The sequence below is a fragment of the Hylaeus volcanicus genome, chromosome 8 (genome assembly GCF_026283585.1).
Source record: "Hylaeus volcanicus isolate JK05 chromosome 8, UHH_iyHylVolc1.0_haploid, whole genome shotgun sequence".
Lineage (NCBI taxonomy): Eukaryota > Metazoa > Arthropoda > Insecta > Hymenoptera > Colletidae > Hylaeus > Hylaeus volcanicus.
In genome coordinates, this window is record NC_071983.1 from 18423297 (window position 1) to 18439068 (window position 15772).

General features: G+C 39.7%; 1 protein-coding gene across 1 annotated transcript; it reads right to left on the reverse strand.

Annotated features, from left to right (window-relative positions):
- Nucleotides 1–12374: 12374 nt before the first annotated feature.
- LOC128880692 (zinc finger protein Noc) lies at nt 12375–15444 on the reverse strand. Its single transcript, XM_054131025.1, has 2 exons — nt 15125–15444; nt 12375–14790 (listed from the first exon to the last, which is right to left on the reverse strand). The coding sequence occupies exons 1-2, from the start codon at nt 15209–15211 to the stop codon at nt 13435–13437; spliced, it is 1443 nt and encodes a 480-aa protein (XP_053987000.1). The 5' UTR covers nt 15212–15444; the 3' UTR covers nt 12375–13434.
- Between the last annotated feature and the right edge of the window lie 328 nt (nt 15445–15772).

The following is a 15772-nucleotide window of genomic DNA, read 5'->3' on the forward strand; positions in this document are numbered from 1 at the left end:
CGAGACGAGATGATCTCGTCTCATCCCGGAATTTCGAGACGAGATCTCAAATTGAAAGCGAGATCTCGAACGCAAAACCGAGATCTCGAATCCCAAATCGAGATTGTTCGTTCTGTTTATTAATTTCAATATTATTAAAAGACGGGAGATTCAGATATTCAATTATATAAAATAATTGTTGGGAAAAAAATATAACCTACTTCGAAAAATATTAAAACTGCAATAAAAAGTATGAAATAATTTCTAGTTAATTGATATGAATACTCACCAGTTCTAGATATAATTGCTTAACAATATAAAATAATTTCTATTTCCTTTGCATTAAATTATGTTAAATAACCTTTTCGTAGTTGGCGCAAAATGAAAAATTTTTAATTTCTGCATGAGTTAGTTTTCGAAGGCGGTAATATTGAATGCTGTTAATATATACATGTAATATGTAATATGTAATATATGTTACATATGTTGTACATGTAATATATGTTAATATATAATGTATACATGTGTACTGTCTACGTGGAAATACTGTCAAAGAGGGTTTGATGTATTTGTTATAGCATAACGGTGGAGGGTCAATATTGCATGCAGTTAATTTATATACTACATACCTACATGAAAATACTGTCTGAGTAGGTTTAGGACATTCTTTTTTACGGGGGCTGGGCGTGGAAATATTGGTTACTCCTAATGTATATACTCTCTCTAAGAAAATACTGTCTGAGTAGGTTTGGGATGGTATTTGGTGGAGGTCGCGATATTGAATAATGTTAATGTATATGGTGTCTAAAGTAGATATAATGATAGTAATAATTTAAGGGTGCATGTTTCGTCCATTCGTGATGCTCTATCCAATTTGTCCATCCGCCTCGAAGTAAGAAGGTTTTTAACAAAAAAAAAAAGGTAAAAAATGACACAATCGCAAAATGTCTTGATAACAGGACCACCGGGGAGACATGCTCTACAAGATGCAACAGGTTTGACTCCGATTGGTCAACTCATCTCGGCGTAATCGGTGAACATACTTTAAAAAAAATATATACCCTATATAACCTCCTCATTTTCGAAGTCGGTTAAAAATATAGGGTGTAATGTATTTCCTTTATTCTTTATAATTTTCATTCTTCTTACTTTCATTTGCTTATAAAACTTATTCTAACAATTAATTTCGTTTTGATGGTTTGAAAAGACAGACGATAACAAATTCTATCTTTTGAAAGAGTATTAATTGAATTACAATATTGTAAAATTCGTTTTATAATACTTTCTTTCGATTTTTTTCTGTCGTGTGAATTATGGAAGAAAAATCACGAACTTCGTGCCGCTATATCAGTGAAAAGAATGATTAAAAATAAACAAACATATTTTATTTGTGAAATAAATTACGTAAATACACAAAATTACTCACGTAGAATATAATAACCTCTAAGGTGCTATGATACAATTAAATTTGTAATTTTACCTAATTGCATAATATTTTCATAGAAAGAATTAACGAATCAGCTTAATTATTGAAAGTTTTGTAAGCAAATAAAAGTAAAAAGAATGAAAAATATAAAGAATAAAGGAAATACATTACACCCTATATTTTATAAGTGAATATCTGGACCTCCCGTCTTTTAATAATATTGAAATTAATAGAACACAACGAACAATCTCGATTTGAGATTCGAGATCTCAGTTGGGTCTCGTGCGGGGAGAAAGTCGACAGATACCGATTGGACTCGAGCGATGACGAAGATTCCGAGGCCGGTTTCGAATTGAATAATTCCGTCGATCTAGATTCAAATTTCTATTTGCGGGAGATGTGCACGGTGTTGTCCAAGAAACCCGTGCGCATCCCGAAGACATTACGGTTCGTTAACACGAGTTTCTAGCCGATTTCTCTCGATTCCTTGTATTTAGATTATAAAACGACACGATAAGGAGCGCAGAGCCGCCTTCCATCCGAAGGTATATCTACCCTTAGTATGACCAGATATATACATATATATGCGGCCTTGTAGGATAACGTGGGGTAAAAGATAGTTCGGGTTTAACCCCTCGACAAGCACCGCTATACCTCCTCTTACTTAGGAACTCCTTGGCTCCTTATCACCAACCTGGGCTATAACGAACCGAAGTTTCCTCATCAATGTCCCATCCAACCTGGCGCCGGGGACTTCCTGCCTCCTCTCAAGTGCCTCGTTATACGGCTTTTGTCGCTAACATTTTAGTCGGAAATTACGTTACCGTTCTTTAAACGAAACAAAGACGCGAACCTCCGAGCATCAATGAACTGTCGAAAAGTAATCCAATTGTTCGATATCGTTGCGATGCTATCAACTCGTTACGTATTACGTTTCTTCGAAATGCTTTAAAATTGTGTTCATTTGCTTGATAATGCGAATAAATCTTTACCTTAATACAGCTGTTGCCTCGCGAAAGACCATCGATTTATTTAAACGTTTAGCGACGCATACAGAGAGTTGGATTCTTTCAGCGATGAAATACTACCAAGATGATTTCGTCGCCTTTCGAAAACGAGTTTTATCGGTGCGAATTAAAATTTGTCGATGTTCCGCGCCCGCATACGAATAATTAACATGGTACTTCATTTTATTCGATTCGGCAGCAAGCTAAGTGTGTTATCCAACTATTTTATTTGGTTTTTTGCTCGTTAAAAGAACGTCATAAAACGACGTTCGAACCGTTCGAATAAAATTCCTACGAATATAATTATTGCGAACAGAGACGAATTAACCTCGACTAAATCGTTAATTGACGTTGTTAAGAAACGATGGCTACTTCGCCGCGCGGCGGGAGTGACGAAGAAAAAGTAAGTAACCGATTCCAGGGGTACATGTTTTATACATGTACGTATGTACTATATAAGTATGAGACCCACTCGCACGCAAACGAAAGTATGATTACATATGTATATGTATATAGGTAATGAAACGTGAGTGAAGTCTCTTGTCAGTTAGTTGGCTCCGTTACACCAATCACAATTACTCTGTCGGCCCCTTTGTAGTCGACTAGATTGAGAGATAACTCGCTCCTTCATGCTCGATCCAATAATTTAACGTAATTACAAGCGTAGCTTGCTGGTAGATGGCTGCAGACATGGCTCGGGCAAACACATTTCAAACTACGTTTCCTGACGCAACGTCGTAAAGCGAAGTTTCTTTTTTAAACGAAGCATCGGGGATTGGCTGTAAAATTAATTTAATATCGAGAGACAGATTCGTTTACAGAAAAAAAGAAAAAGAAATAATACATTTCGCGAGAACAGCATTCCAAGTAACATTCAGAGAAACGAATTTAACGATGCGTCTGTATCTATAATTAAGTCTGCAGTACGCGGCTATGCCTGGATACGCGACCGAATATAATTATCGCCTTAACCAACCTGAAAGTGAACGTTAAGTTTCCGTTGTAATGGCACACGTAAACGGTAATAATTCTTCTCATTACCAAGTGTAAGTTAATCGTGTCAATTACGATTTTAACGAACTTTGTCGAGTACACCAGCACATAAAATGCATGTCGTTACGAATTTGTACCTAAATTTGCATCGAAGGACATTTCCATTTATTACGGGCACTTAACTTTTAACTTTCACGATTACACATCTCGTGTCTACGAGATTATGTGTTATAACAAAATTGCAAATAAAGAAATGATAAACAGGTTATACGTTCAAAGGTACGCTGAATTTACGATTAAGTACCGTTCTCGATACACATTTCAATTTCCACTTCTTCGTTCGATAATATTTAATTGTCTCTGTTGTATGTTTATAAACGAAAAGTGAAACGTTATACGTTTCAAATTTGCTAAGTGATCGCGTTTCTTTCATTTTTCCTAAGAAAGATATTTACGAATGAATTTTCTAATATAGGATAATCACACTTTTACGCATACGCATCCTTCATCGTAATTACGTCGATCGTACCTAAATAACAAAGACGAGAAGTACACGTGTCGATGTCGAGGCGAAGTAGGATGATGCGAAGCGAGCGGTGTCAACGCGTAAAACAAAAGACTAAATAGAGAGCAATAGGGTGGGGATCGGGTGGAGACGGAAGAACGGAGAATCCCTTCTTGCCCCTGTGTATACTAGCAAAAAAAATGTGTATATCTCAGGAACGGTTGACCTTTGGACCTATGTCTACTAAAACTTTCTTACTCAGTACAGTGTGCCCTACACACCATATAAATATTGAATGCTTTTTTTTTTTAACACTCTGTATATACAGGGTGTCCCAAAAATGTTGTAACACCTTGAAAGGGGTTGTTCGGGAGGCGATTTGAAACAACTTTTTCCGTAGCGAAAATGTTGTCCAAGGCTTCGTTAAGGAGATATTAACAGAAAACCGCGACCAATCAGAGCACGACTATGCCGGTGGACCGTCCACGGTAGGCGTAGGCTACGCGTTAATATCTCCTTAACGAAGCCTCGGACAACATTTTCGCTAAGGAAAAAGTTGTTTCAAATCACCTCCCGAATAACCCCTTTCAAGGTGTTGCAACATTTTTGGGACACCCTGTACAGGTAAATACCCTAACCTTTGGTCAGGAGTTGGCGAGAGTCTCCAAAAACTAGACGGGACTGAAGGGACAGAGGATTACGCTCGCTCCGTCTAACCTCCCGAGGACCTCCCCCCCTTTTTTTATACACAGGCTGCGGCAATTTTTCCTCTATTTGTTTTCCTTGTAACTTTTTCAATTTCGACTATTTTTCAAAAATATTACAAATGCCGAGCTTGTTTGCAATCATTGCAATTCACTCTCGTTCCGACTATTTATTGTCCTCTCTTCAAGCGACACTTTCGAATTCGACCATTTCTAAAAACAAGTCTTCTACTCGCTACTCGATTCGTGCGTCTCGACGCCGACGCTGTGCGCAACGATCCCGATTTAGTCGTATTAAACGAGATAATTCCGAAACTCGGAATAGGCAATAATTATTTTGTTTACTAAAACAAGAAAATTCGGGCATTCGTGAATGGCACGCGAACTCTGCCAGACGTAACAAACTCCTGTCAAATGCTGAAAAGGATATATTTCATCGAAACAATGACATCGTAAAAGAGTGAATCGACGCCGCTGCAGATTGGAAAGTAAAACGAAAATTCGCAAATGTTCATTAATTGTCATTATTAATTATATTCGCGACTATACATCGAGCGCGTGCTCGCGCACGGAAGAGGAGGCGCGCAGAACTTAAGTTGATCGTAGAAGAAGCCGCAAAAAAAAGTTTAATGCTATGCCATTAAGAAGGCTACGATATACGACTTGTGCAACATTATCAACCATTCCAGCGGAACGTTGGTGCCTCTTCCCTAGCCACTGCGTCCATTCAGCTGATCGCTATGCCGCTGTCGTATTATGTAAATTCTTGACATCAGCTCTGCCCCCACAATTAGTTATTCGCGTATGTAAAGTTTCGCAGAGATTCCCTGATGTCTTCCATATGAAATTCTCAGTGGTCGGGTATCGACGGTGCCGCGTGCTTCTGCCGCGAAACATAGACGCGGAAGTAGCCATGTTCGAATGTTCTCGATGGCGTACGAAAAGCAGTATAGGTGACGGGATACGCATCCGATATAATCCATCGATGTGCTACTCTTGTCTTCGACTGGTAATAAATGTGTTGTGTGAAATGTTAATGTATAAACGAGTAAATAGTATCGACAGAGATAAAAGTGGGACTCTAAGATTAAATATCGACAAGTGTCGAATATCTGAAAACAGTTTTAAGATATACATCGTAATCGGCGGATTAGATTACTCGGTTTCTGTAAGAAATAAAAGGCAAACACGGGAGATTGGTATTTTAGCCGAATCAGCGCGGAGGTCATCTTTTACGTCGTTCCCAACTCCCAACGAGCTGTCCGACGATGGAGAAGATGAACGCGCATAGTCGATACGAAGTCAACGTCTAGAAACGTGTAGACGCGCGGCATTCGAGAGGGGCGAAGAGGATAGCAAGCGTTGAGAAAGGAGAAAGGGAAGAGATCGAAGGTGAGAAAGAGAAAGACCGGGATAGAGATGGAAGTGAGGTCGAATAGCAGCGCTCCGATCAACATTAATCACTATCCGAAGCGAGTAGATAGCCGTCGAATGCTCGCTTTCTAAAGCAAGGTGAAGGGGTGGCTGATAGATGGAGGTGATGAATGGCTCCGTGACGCGGAGCGATCCATCATCTCGGGGCCGACATCCCGGGAGCTGCCTACCGCGAGAGCTAGCAGGAGAGATTTCGCGCGAAAGGTCACCTCGGCTAATTCATCATCCGGTTCGCCGCTCTCTCTCCCTCTCACTCTCCAACTCCCCCTGCCCTTCCGCCGGGCACACACTTCAACCCTCCCCTACGATTCCTCCCACTTTTCTCACCTGTACCTCTCCCGTCGTCCCCCTTGTCTAGTTCCTTTTGGTTTCAGTCTCGTTCGTTTTCGCGACCTCTCTCTGCACGATGTCTACTTTTGCTATATGCTTCGTGACAATTACGGAAAGACTAGAACTCTCTCTTTCAGTTAACCAACCACTCCGAGGAAACGTTACTCGGCTGGGCATCGTTAACGCCATCATTTCAACGCCGGTGTGATCGATGAAACGACCAAACTAGCGTCTGATGTCACCGACGCGCTTGATTTTCGTAAATTTACCGCTATGTAAATACATTCGATTGGACCTCGAACAGCTCTTTGTCACTCAATGGTTGTTCGAAGTTGCGTAAATTTGACGAAAGTGACTTTATTTCTCTTTGTAGCTATATTACTTTTCTCGTTTTACGTTCGCATTTGTCAAAAACACCACAATTTTCAAGATATGCGATCGGTATATGCAATGTAAAATATTTTCTCGGTTAATTCGACAGATTTGTTTCTCGCTAATTGGCAAAATTCATTATCTACTTGTCTCTTTATTAAATAACTTTCCTAAACGTTTATTTGAACGTTGAACGCATATAAAATAAAGCTAAATACGTTTTCAATTACAAGCAGGGAATGATTTTGTGATACTTTCCGTGGCAATATCTCTTCGTCACGGAGACAGGCGTCGTCTATTTGACTCTAACTGATCGATGGAAGTAACATAGTAGCTGTCTAGCCTTTGCATCGAAATGGCTGCCATTCTAACAAGGACGGACCAAAAGTAGAAATACGCTACGTACTTTGGTTAATTTTAATTCAAATTCTATCTGTACTGGGCTTATAGGTTAAATTTTCATCGTCCCAAAGAACGTTACTATCTATACGCTTGCATCGCTTTTTCAGAGATGAATGGGTATTTATGAATTATTTATAGCTAAATATTCGTTTCTACTTTTCGATTGTTCATGAGATCAAGCGTTGGTCTGCAATAGCTATTAATTTTCGATACATGTATTATCTTTGATACTAATTTACATTTACGTACGTAAATTTACCTAGAAATTTGGTCAAATTTACTTACCGCACAGTAAATCATGAAAAAACCTGATTATTTTCAGTACCAGAACATTCTCCGTAATTTAACCTATGTATTTTGAGTTTCTTTTTAAAATTACTCAATCGGAATTTGCAATTAATCGATATCGATAAATCGATTTGCTCCTCCTCTCTCTAATTTCAGGGATATAAGAAGCACACATAATATTGTAGCATATTGTTTCACCCGCGAAAAATTGTCGAATTAACCGTGTCATTTATAGTATAAGGAAATACCGGCGACTATTTCGACAAATCGAATCGTTCGAAAAAAGCCAGACGCGGGCAAGTCGTACTTATCGAAATTAAATACGTTCATGCTCGTACGCAAACAGTGGCTTGCCCTCGTGCTGAGCGTAAATGGAAGTAACAAGGAGGCATAATGTATCACCACCTCGAGGATGATTCTTACTTGCACCATCGCCGACGAGATGACGCTGCGGGATACACCGCCACCGCACCAATCAACCAATGTGGAAGCGAAATCAACGGAAATCGACAGGATGTTTAGAGTTTTCAGAAAAATTGCACAGCATACTTGAACTGTGTCAAAACGACGAACAGTGCGAGTACTCTTTTCGAGAGGTTTAAGAGCGAGAGAAATTTCATAACATAAATCGGTATCAACGTTGGATCGTTCTGTAATCAATGCGGAAGTTATCGATGTAATCTTGACTTTCGCGAAAAAATAACATCAACCTTTGAAACAGGAAATGGATTATCTTTTATCATAAAACTTAAAACTGTTCCGGTTATCTATAATATTTTCTGTTCGTTTGTAAAGTTTCTGTTCGATTAGAAACTAAACCAACGTGCAAGGAAAATATTATATTAATTCCAATATTAAAAGATATGTTCTGGATATTAGTTTAAGCTTTGTTAAGAAATTTGGAGTGAACGTATGGAGTAATTTAATATTCAATTATTATCGACATCGTACACTGTTTTGGGTAATCCGAATGTTAAAGCTGCCCAAGGAAATACGCGAGCATCCACGTATCCCGAAGAATTTCTTGGTCAATAAAAGAAATTCAGGGGGTCATCGAATACTTCTCACTCTTGATTGCTCCTTGGAAAAGTTAAATTTTATGTGTCAGAAGAGCGAACATCGTATAACCTACAACAAGGTTTGCTCTATCGATTTCGTCTCTCACAATTTCTGCCAAGGGGGATCGGCTGTAGCTTATAGATGAATTATAGTTGCTCTTTGCTGTCGCGCATTCAACGGTGATGTATGACTCGACGGGAGATGGTAGGTAGAAAACATCCACGATGTACGGCCTGTTAATAACAGCAAGAATGAACGAACGGCTGCACAGCGCGGTACACAGATGCCGCTGGCGGCTAGACCCCCTTTGTGTTTTATTACAAACGATACGTCAGCCACGATGTATGGGCTGCTTTTATCCGCGGCCTGTTATTGACGTGCTAAATTGTCTGCCCTGACTCGTAAGACTGGCCAGGATGGTTGGTAGACATCGTTCGCGAACGTGTTCTCTACAACAAAACGATTCACTCGAGGACGAAACGAGTTTCTTCCATCAAAATTATGCCGAAACTTCTCTAATACGAACATTATAGAAATCATTGAACGTTTCGAACACAATTCTCGACAGAAATACCGTAGGTATCGCTTAAAATCTACGTCGACGAACAATTTAATCTCGTAAAGTATCCTATATAAATATTTACATAATGTCTTTTTATTGTCTATTTATTCTTAATTCCATCGAGGCATACTTATCGGCTTGGGTATACGTACTTCTTAAAAAGGGCTCTCAAATAGAACTAAAATGTTAAGACCACTGGTAAATACTATTCTTATTCCTTATAACAAAAATTAAACGTATTTAAAAACTGTTGAAATATATATGTAAAAATATATTTGGAGACTCGTCGCTACAAAGGAACAAAAATATATAAAATATATGAAATGGATAAAGTAATTTTGCGATACGCCATAATTTCCTGTCGGTTACTCGAAAATCGCATCATTTTTTCTTTGTTTTTTATTTTTCTCGCCTGTTCGTATCTGGCTCGGAAAACGAGAAACAATGAAATCAAAACACCAATGATGAAACTATTAAAAAATCAACAAGATCTACAAAAAAATTATCTATTCCTTCAGCAATATTCATATGACACGCCGTATATAAAAATAATCGTAATTTTTCCTCCTACCATAAGTTTTCGATCTTAAAATTTGATTCAAGTAACTATTCACGTTTACGGTTGGAGCGATGAAATATAATAAATAATAACGACAATTGATAATGATTCGAGGACAAGAAAAGCTTGAATCGTGGCCAAACAAGATAAGAAAAAGTCACGGTAAAAGAAACGAATATTGATCGTGGCATGTATAGCTCGTACAATAATAATAATAATAATAATAATACCTGGTAACACAAAGTACAATTCAATTTTTGCGAGGCGAAATAGAATAGGTTTGTAGATTTGTACTTGGAGAAAGTTGTCATTTCCGGCGCAACTTGTCGATTTGTTGTCACGAGAAAAGTGGAAAATGATTACGTTCTTCTAACCGGAAATAAAACATTACGTATCGCCATATTACTTTTACGGATATTTTAATTTTTCACTGTGCGTATCTAACAAAATTGTTTATAACGATTGCATGAATGCTAAAAAGAGAAAGAGGAATTAATCTCGATACTACTGACGAGCAGTGTCTAGTGTGTACAAACAAAGAAATGATGGATAATCATCAGCCGGATCATAACAGAGATGAAACAAACAAGTATCTAGAGCCTCCGAAAATTTAAGGGAACATTATGCTTAACGCATCTTTATTATACTATTATAGATATTAATTTCTTTTTTTCAATGTCACTTGTGAACTAATTATTTCATCGTATTCGAAATATGTAATAAACGATCTATGCAGATAGTTTCGAGTAACAAGGTACGATGTCCGATAGGCAAGTCATCAAGCTATACATCTATTTAACTGACAGAGCAATCTACATATTTATTATTACCGAGAATGTGACATTCGAGCGATGAACGATCGACCATTCTTATACGGTAACTATCTAATAGATTTATATTTTTCTTTTTATCATTATCACAGACACATCACGGCATCGCGTTAATGTCAAAATAATAGTTCCGACCAGAAGATTGGGGATATAAAAGCGGTATAATGAACAGGTGTTCGAAATATTTTATGTGGAAAGTCTATAAAATCACGTCCAAAGCTTGACTAACGTCACGCACGGGACATAAATATTCTGTTCGTTCTCGAAATAAGATAGTTAACGCCGGTTAAAGTAAATCGAAATAATTTACACTTGTATCCACAAAAAAACAAAGAAACACCCGGAGATAATAAATATTTCGGATGGGTAAGGTTTGAGATTAACGAATATATGTATAACCTACAAGTTTGGAAGTTATCTTTACGACTTTTTCATCACTGAAATCTTTTTTACAGTAACCAGTAATTGATTTTCGGCAAAAGATAGTAATTACAGCAACGTAAATTTTTGTCCGATTTTATCAAATTTTATTAATTAAATAATATGAAAGTAACGAAAACTGTGCGTTTATTGTATCAACCACATTTCCTATACTGTATGCATAATTACTCGCTCGATTATCGATCAGATTAATATATGTATCTTATTTCCCTTTTATATTTATTCCTGATTTTGCTAAATTAAATTTAGTTAAATCATGATTCAACAATGAAATTCAAATTGTTGACGCGGGCCTATACTGTAGCGAGTGATCGTATCGCATATGTTCGCAGGAACATCGTGTATGCATAAACAAAAGATTCCCTGGAAAGTGTCCCGTACATATTTGTTCCTCGATTCAATCACGGAAGCATAACTAACACAGTGTTAGATGCATCTACGCGTAAGTACTCTAGTTAGAACAGACGGGTCGCTAATTGAGATTCAGTGATGCACATAATGGTACAGAAATAACATGAATTCCAATCCGTGGGACGAGGCGGGAATGCAAAATACGAGACCATTCATTTCGACGGTTAAAATCGCCGAATATTTCACTTTGCTGAGCCAGCTGAGCCTGCCACCCTGTCGTGGCACCCTGGCGATGGAAACGACGTACCCCCTCTGCAGGGGTCTAAAAAGCTTCAACCACCCACTCTGTCTCTCCTTCGTGACCGTTCTCGTCGCTCCTTTGCGTTTTCCTTTCATCCTCTTCTTCGGCCCGCTCCTCTCTGCCCCTTTTCCACCTTCCAATGCTAGACTGCAGATTTATGCGCCCCGCCTTGCAGCGTTGATATCCGAGAACTCGCGACCTGCTCCGTCCGTAATGAAAGAAATAAATTTACTCTCCTGGGTGCCCCGGGGATTGAGACTCACCGTTCGTGCGCGCACACCAACATAGAGCACTCTGGTGGTGCGAATTCAAACTATACATACTCATCTGGTGGTGGCTCCGTCACTAGCACTGTTGCACTACTCGTCCGCCGACGTCGGCTCGCGTTTTCCTCTATCGATTATTCTTATCCATCTTTTATTTTGTACCAATATATAGTATCTATCTATCTCTCTCTATATAAATTATACACAATCTTCGATATGATGAATATGTTCTTTTTTTTTTTTAAACAAGTAGAAATGATGCGTTGGTAGTATTTGTCAGGAATGAAAATGAATGGTCTGTTTGAAAAAAATATCTTGACAACATTATTGGAAAACAAATGGAGCATAAGCAAAGTCAATTACGTTATCTATACAAACACAAACCGTGCAAACGACAGACAAGATATATTATATAAAACGTTATTAATCGCTGCCAGAACGAATCGTTTTAATTACACACCAATCAATTGAAATACATAAAAGTAGTTAATCGAACGATCGAAAAAGTGGTGAAATTAATTCGATCTTAGTGAAGTAACGAGAAATGTATTAGAAAAGAGACAAGTTTAATGATTCCACAAACATTGTTTTTATTAAAGCGGTATGGAAATTCAACGATATTTACAAGAGATATTTACAGTGCAAATAATATGTATCGTACATTGATTTTTTTCGATCGGAATAGTTGCCATGGTAGAAAACCGATGGATTTCTCAACGAATTCAAAAGACTGTTAAAGATTCTCTTTGCGATAATGATATTTTCAAGTCCGCGAAATAATCTTCACATTTCCTGTCCGATTTAAATACATAGATCTTTAGATAGATTCTTTCTTTCTATTAGATGAACGATGCGTATAAGTTAGATGTTATATTTTGCCGTAGAGATAGTTTAGACACACCATTGTTGACATTATCGTTTATTATTTCTTCGAAAAAATAGCATAATATCACAGTTATATCATGGACATAGAACATGCACGACCGTCGGTACGCGCTATCGAACAATCGAACGTATAGCTACAGAAGAGAGGGGATTACGGGTGTCGCGCACACGCGTCTATAATTTTCTCGAGCACGCAATATTGTTTTTCAGAGACTAAACGCATATCACTTTAAACACAATTAAAAAATACATATATATCATATACCGTGGAAGCCACAGAGCACAGGAAATTTTCAATATATACGATTAACAATCCGTTCATCGACTATCCATAGGTGTCGACTCAGAATCTCTTTGCGGCTATAGAAACACCTTAAACGTTAACTGGGTTGCATGAAAATATTCCTTTCGGCTTGAAAAATCGCAAATCGGATATTCACTTGCGGTGTACATGTTCCTCCCTAGATAATAATCAAATGTTGAAGAGATACGTTAGTATTGGATTTCTGTAAAGAATGATCTCGCGATGAAACAAACTTGTCGATATATTTATCTCAACTTTACGAACTTATAGTTTCAAATTTATACACACATATGCATATATATTTTTTTGTTTAAATAAATTTATATTATACACGTTTAATTATTTACACAACAGTCTGTCAAAGTCTCGTATCGACGGTTTTCTATTTTACACTATTACGATCTGTACACTGATCGTTTCAACATCGGAGACGCGTTTAAGGATGTACGGCGGCACCGATTCGCTGTCCGTAAATCGCGTACGGTGAATAGTAAGGTCCCAGCGCGTTAAAAGCGCTGTAAGGCGATGCTGCCAACGATGCTGGAAGAGGTCCCGTCGGCGGTTTTCCGTACGGATGATATCTAGCGCTCAAAGGACTGAGAGAAGGCGTTGGGTACGATCCGCCGCTTGCGCGATGAAGAGCTGCCGACGGTGAAAGCAACGGATGGGGGTGCGGATTGCTGAGAAGGGCGGCCGACGATGCATGATCGCTACCGGTCAAGCTGGTGTGGCTACGAAGATGTTGAAGAAGTTCTTCCGATGTGGTGAATCGTTTGCCACAGTAGGAATCGCCAGCAATCCAATTACAAACGTACGGTCTACCGCCGGTTAACGTGGACGGGTACGAAAGCGACGGGGGAGCCATAGGGCCTAACGATGATAACGCCATCGCTAAACCATACTTCTGATGATCGCACTGCGTGCATCCGCTAGGGCAAGTTCCGCTACCCATCATTAACTGCGCGCTATGCATACTGTATTGGCAACCGGTACAGTAAGGATCCTTGCAAACTGGGACGAGTGCTTCTCCGCCGGCCGGAGTTTTGACTCGAGCATAGCTCAAATATGGATTTCCGCTGGTCGGGGTTGTCGATGGATAACCCAAGAGGGCTGCTGCGGCGGCATGGTGATGGGAAAACGGGGAGGCACCGGCAAATGGTGGTCTGAACGCTGGATTCTCCGAAAGTCCTGGTGGACAGCAAAGCGGATTGCTAGAAAATCCGGCGAGACCAGGCTTGTAGGCACTCAAGTTGGAATCTTTTCCATGATTGCCAGAAAGAATCTCCATTCCGGACCTGATGATCGGACTGGCCCCGTTATTATTGTTGCGTGGCGATCCATCGGTCTTTTCCCGATCCGCCGGTGTCTTTCGATCGGCCGACGGAGTGCTAGTCGACGTCGCTTGACTCGCGGGCGACGCGGACTTTCGTCCGACGGGCGTGCGATTTCCCGACGATTTTTTCTCCATATGACTACTATCACTTGCACTCACACTGTCCTGCCCACTAACACTGTGTACACTGGCTTTAGATGTCGGTCTGCTTTCGTCGGCCGACTTCTTCGAAACAACGTTAGTTTCGTACGGTTTGAAGGCCAATGATTTCCCATCCGACGGACTGCTACGGGTGTTCCGTTCCAATTTTGCAGCTGGCGGTGACTTTGCATTTGTTCCGGCACTCATACCCTTCGAACTTTTATCCAGCGGAGATATCAGCGGCTTCGTTGGTGAATCAGCACCGATTTGACTGCATGTTTGTGCCAGTAAAGCTAATGGACTCTTCTTCGCATCCAACTGTAAAATAAAATATGAAAACTTATAAAATATGGGGCGATTTTGCCGTGAGTTCGAAAGAAAACACGGTAACAGGTCAACATACGGTTACCCGTCGGACAACGCTTGCCGTCCGATAAGTAACAGCTCGATGTTCGAAAATACCGGAAAAAAATGTCTCGATCAATCTCTCGATCGATTCTATCGGTAATTTCACACTTACGATATACATAAAACGACTAATCGATGAAATGTTGCCATTTCTTAGACGCGTTCGAAGAATACGGATAATATATCATAGACCGAAATAAAAAAATCTCAATCGGAAATGTTATTTTTGATGATATATACTAACCGTAGTTGGAAGCGGAGAAAGATAATCCGGTTGTAGATACTGATTGTGTCCAGTAGTCAGCATACCGCCTTCCTCGAGGACAACCATTTGGTTTTACACTTATTAAGCCAATCACTGCACAAAACCACAGGTATATCCCACAAATCACGAAAAAGAAAGAAACTGATTCGTAAACGTTTCAACGAGTACACGTTCTCGGTTTCGGTTCGGTATGCGCGTCGGCCGATCGATCCTTCCGTAGCACGAAACGATTAAACGCAAACGATGTTGACCGAGTGAAATCCAGGAAAATAGTGGGAGCTCTCGACGGAGCTGTTCGGTGCGCGAAGTGGAATGCGACCGCAACGCCGCCTAGCGACACGACATGCTCTTTTCCCCTCCCTCTTCATCAAGCTGGGGTGTATAACCTGTCCTCTCCTGTCATCCCCACTATTTCTGGTCGGAGGATTATGGTGGGAGAATTGCGGTGGGGTTTGGCCCTGTGTGGGGTGTGGGAAGGCATTCTAATTCAACACGCCACCCATGATGTTGGCCCGACGATGACAGCTCCCATCCCGGCTTTGATATTTCACCGCTTTTACAGCCGTCCTCTCCTACCCCGACCCCTCCCTTCTCCTCTCTTCTCGTCTCCTCTCCTCTTTCGTTCCC

Coding starts and splice junctions, on each gene's coding strand:
- LOC128880692 (XM_054131025.1), bottom strand. CDS start 15,211: ATGGTTGTCCTCGAGGAAGGCGGTATGCTGACTACTGGACACAATCAG. Junction 14,791..15,124: donor TTTCTCCGCTTCCAACTACG/GTTAGTATATAT, acceptor TTTATTTTACAG/TTGGATGCGAAGAAGAGTCC.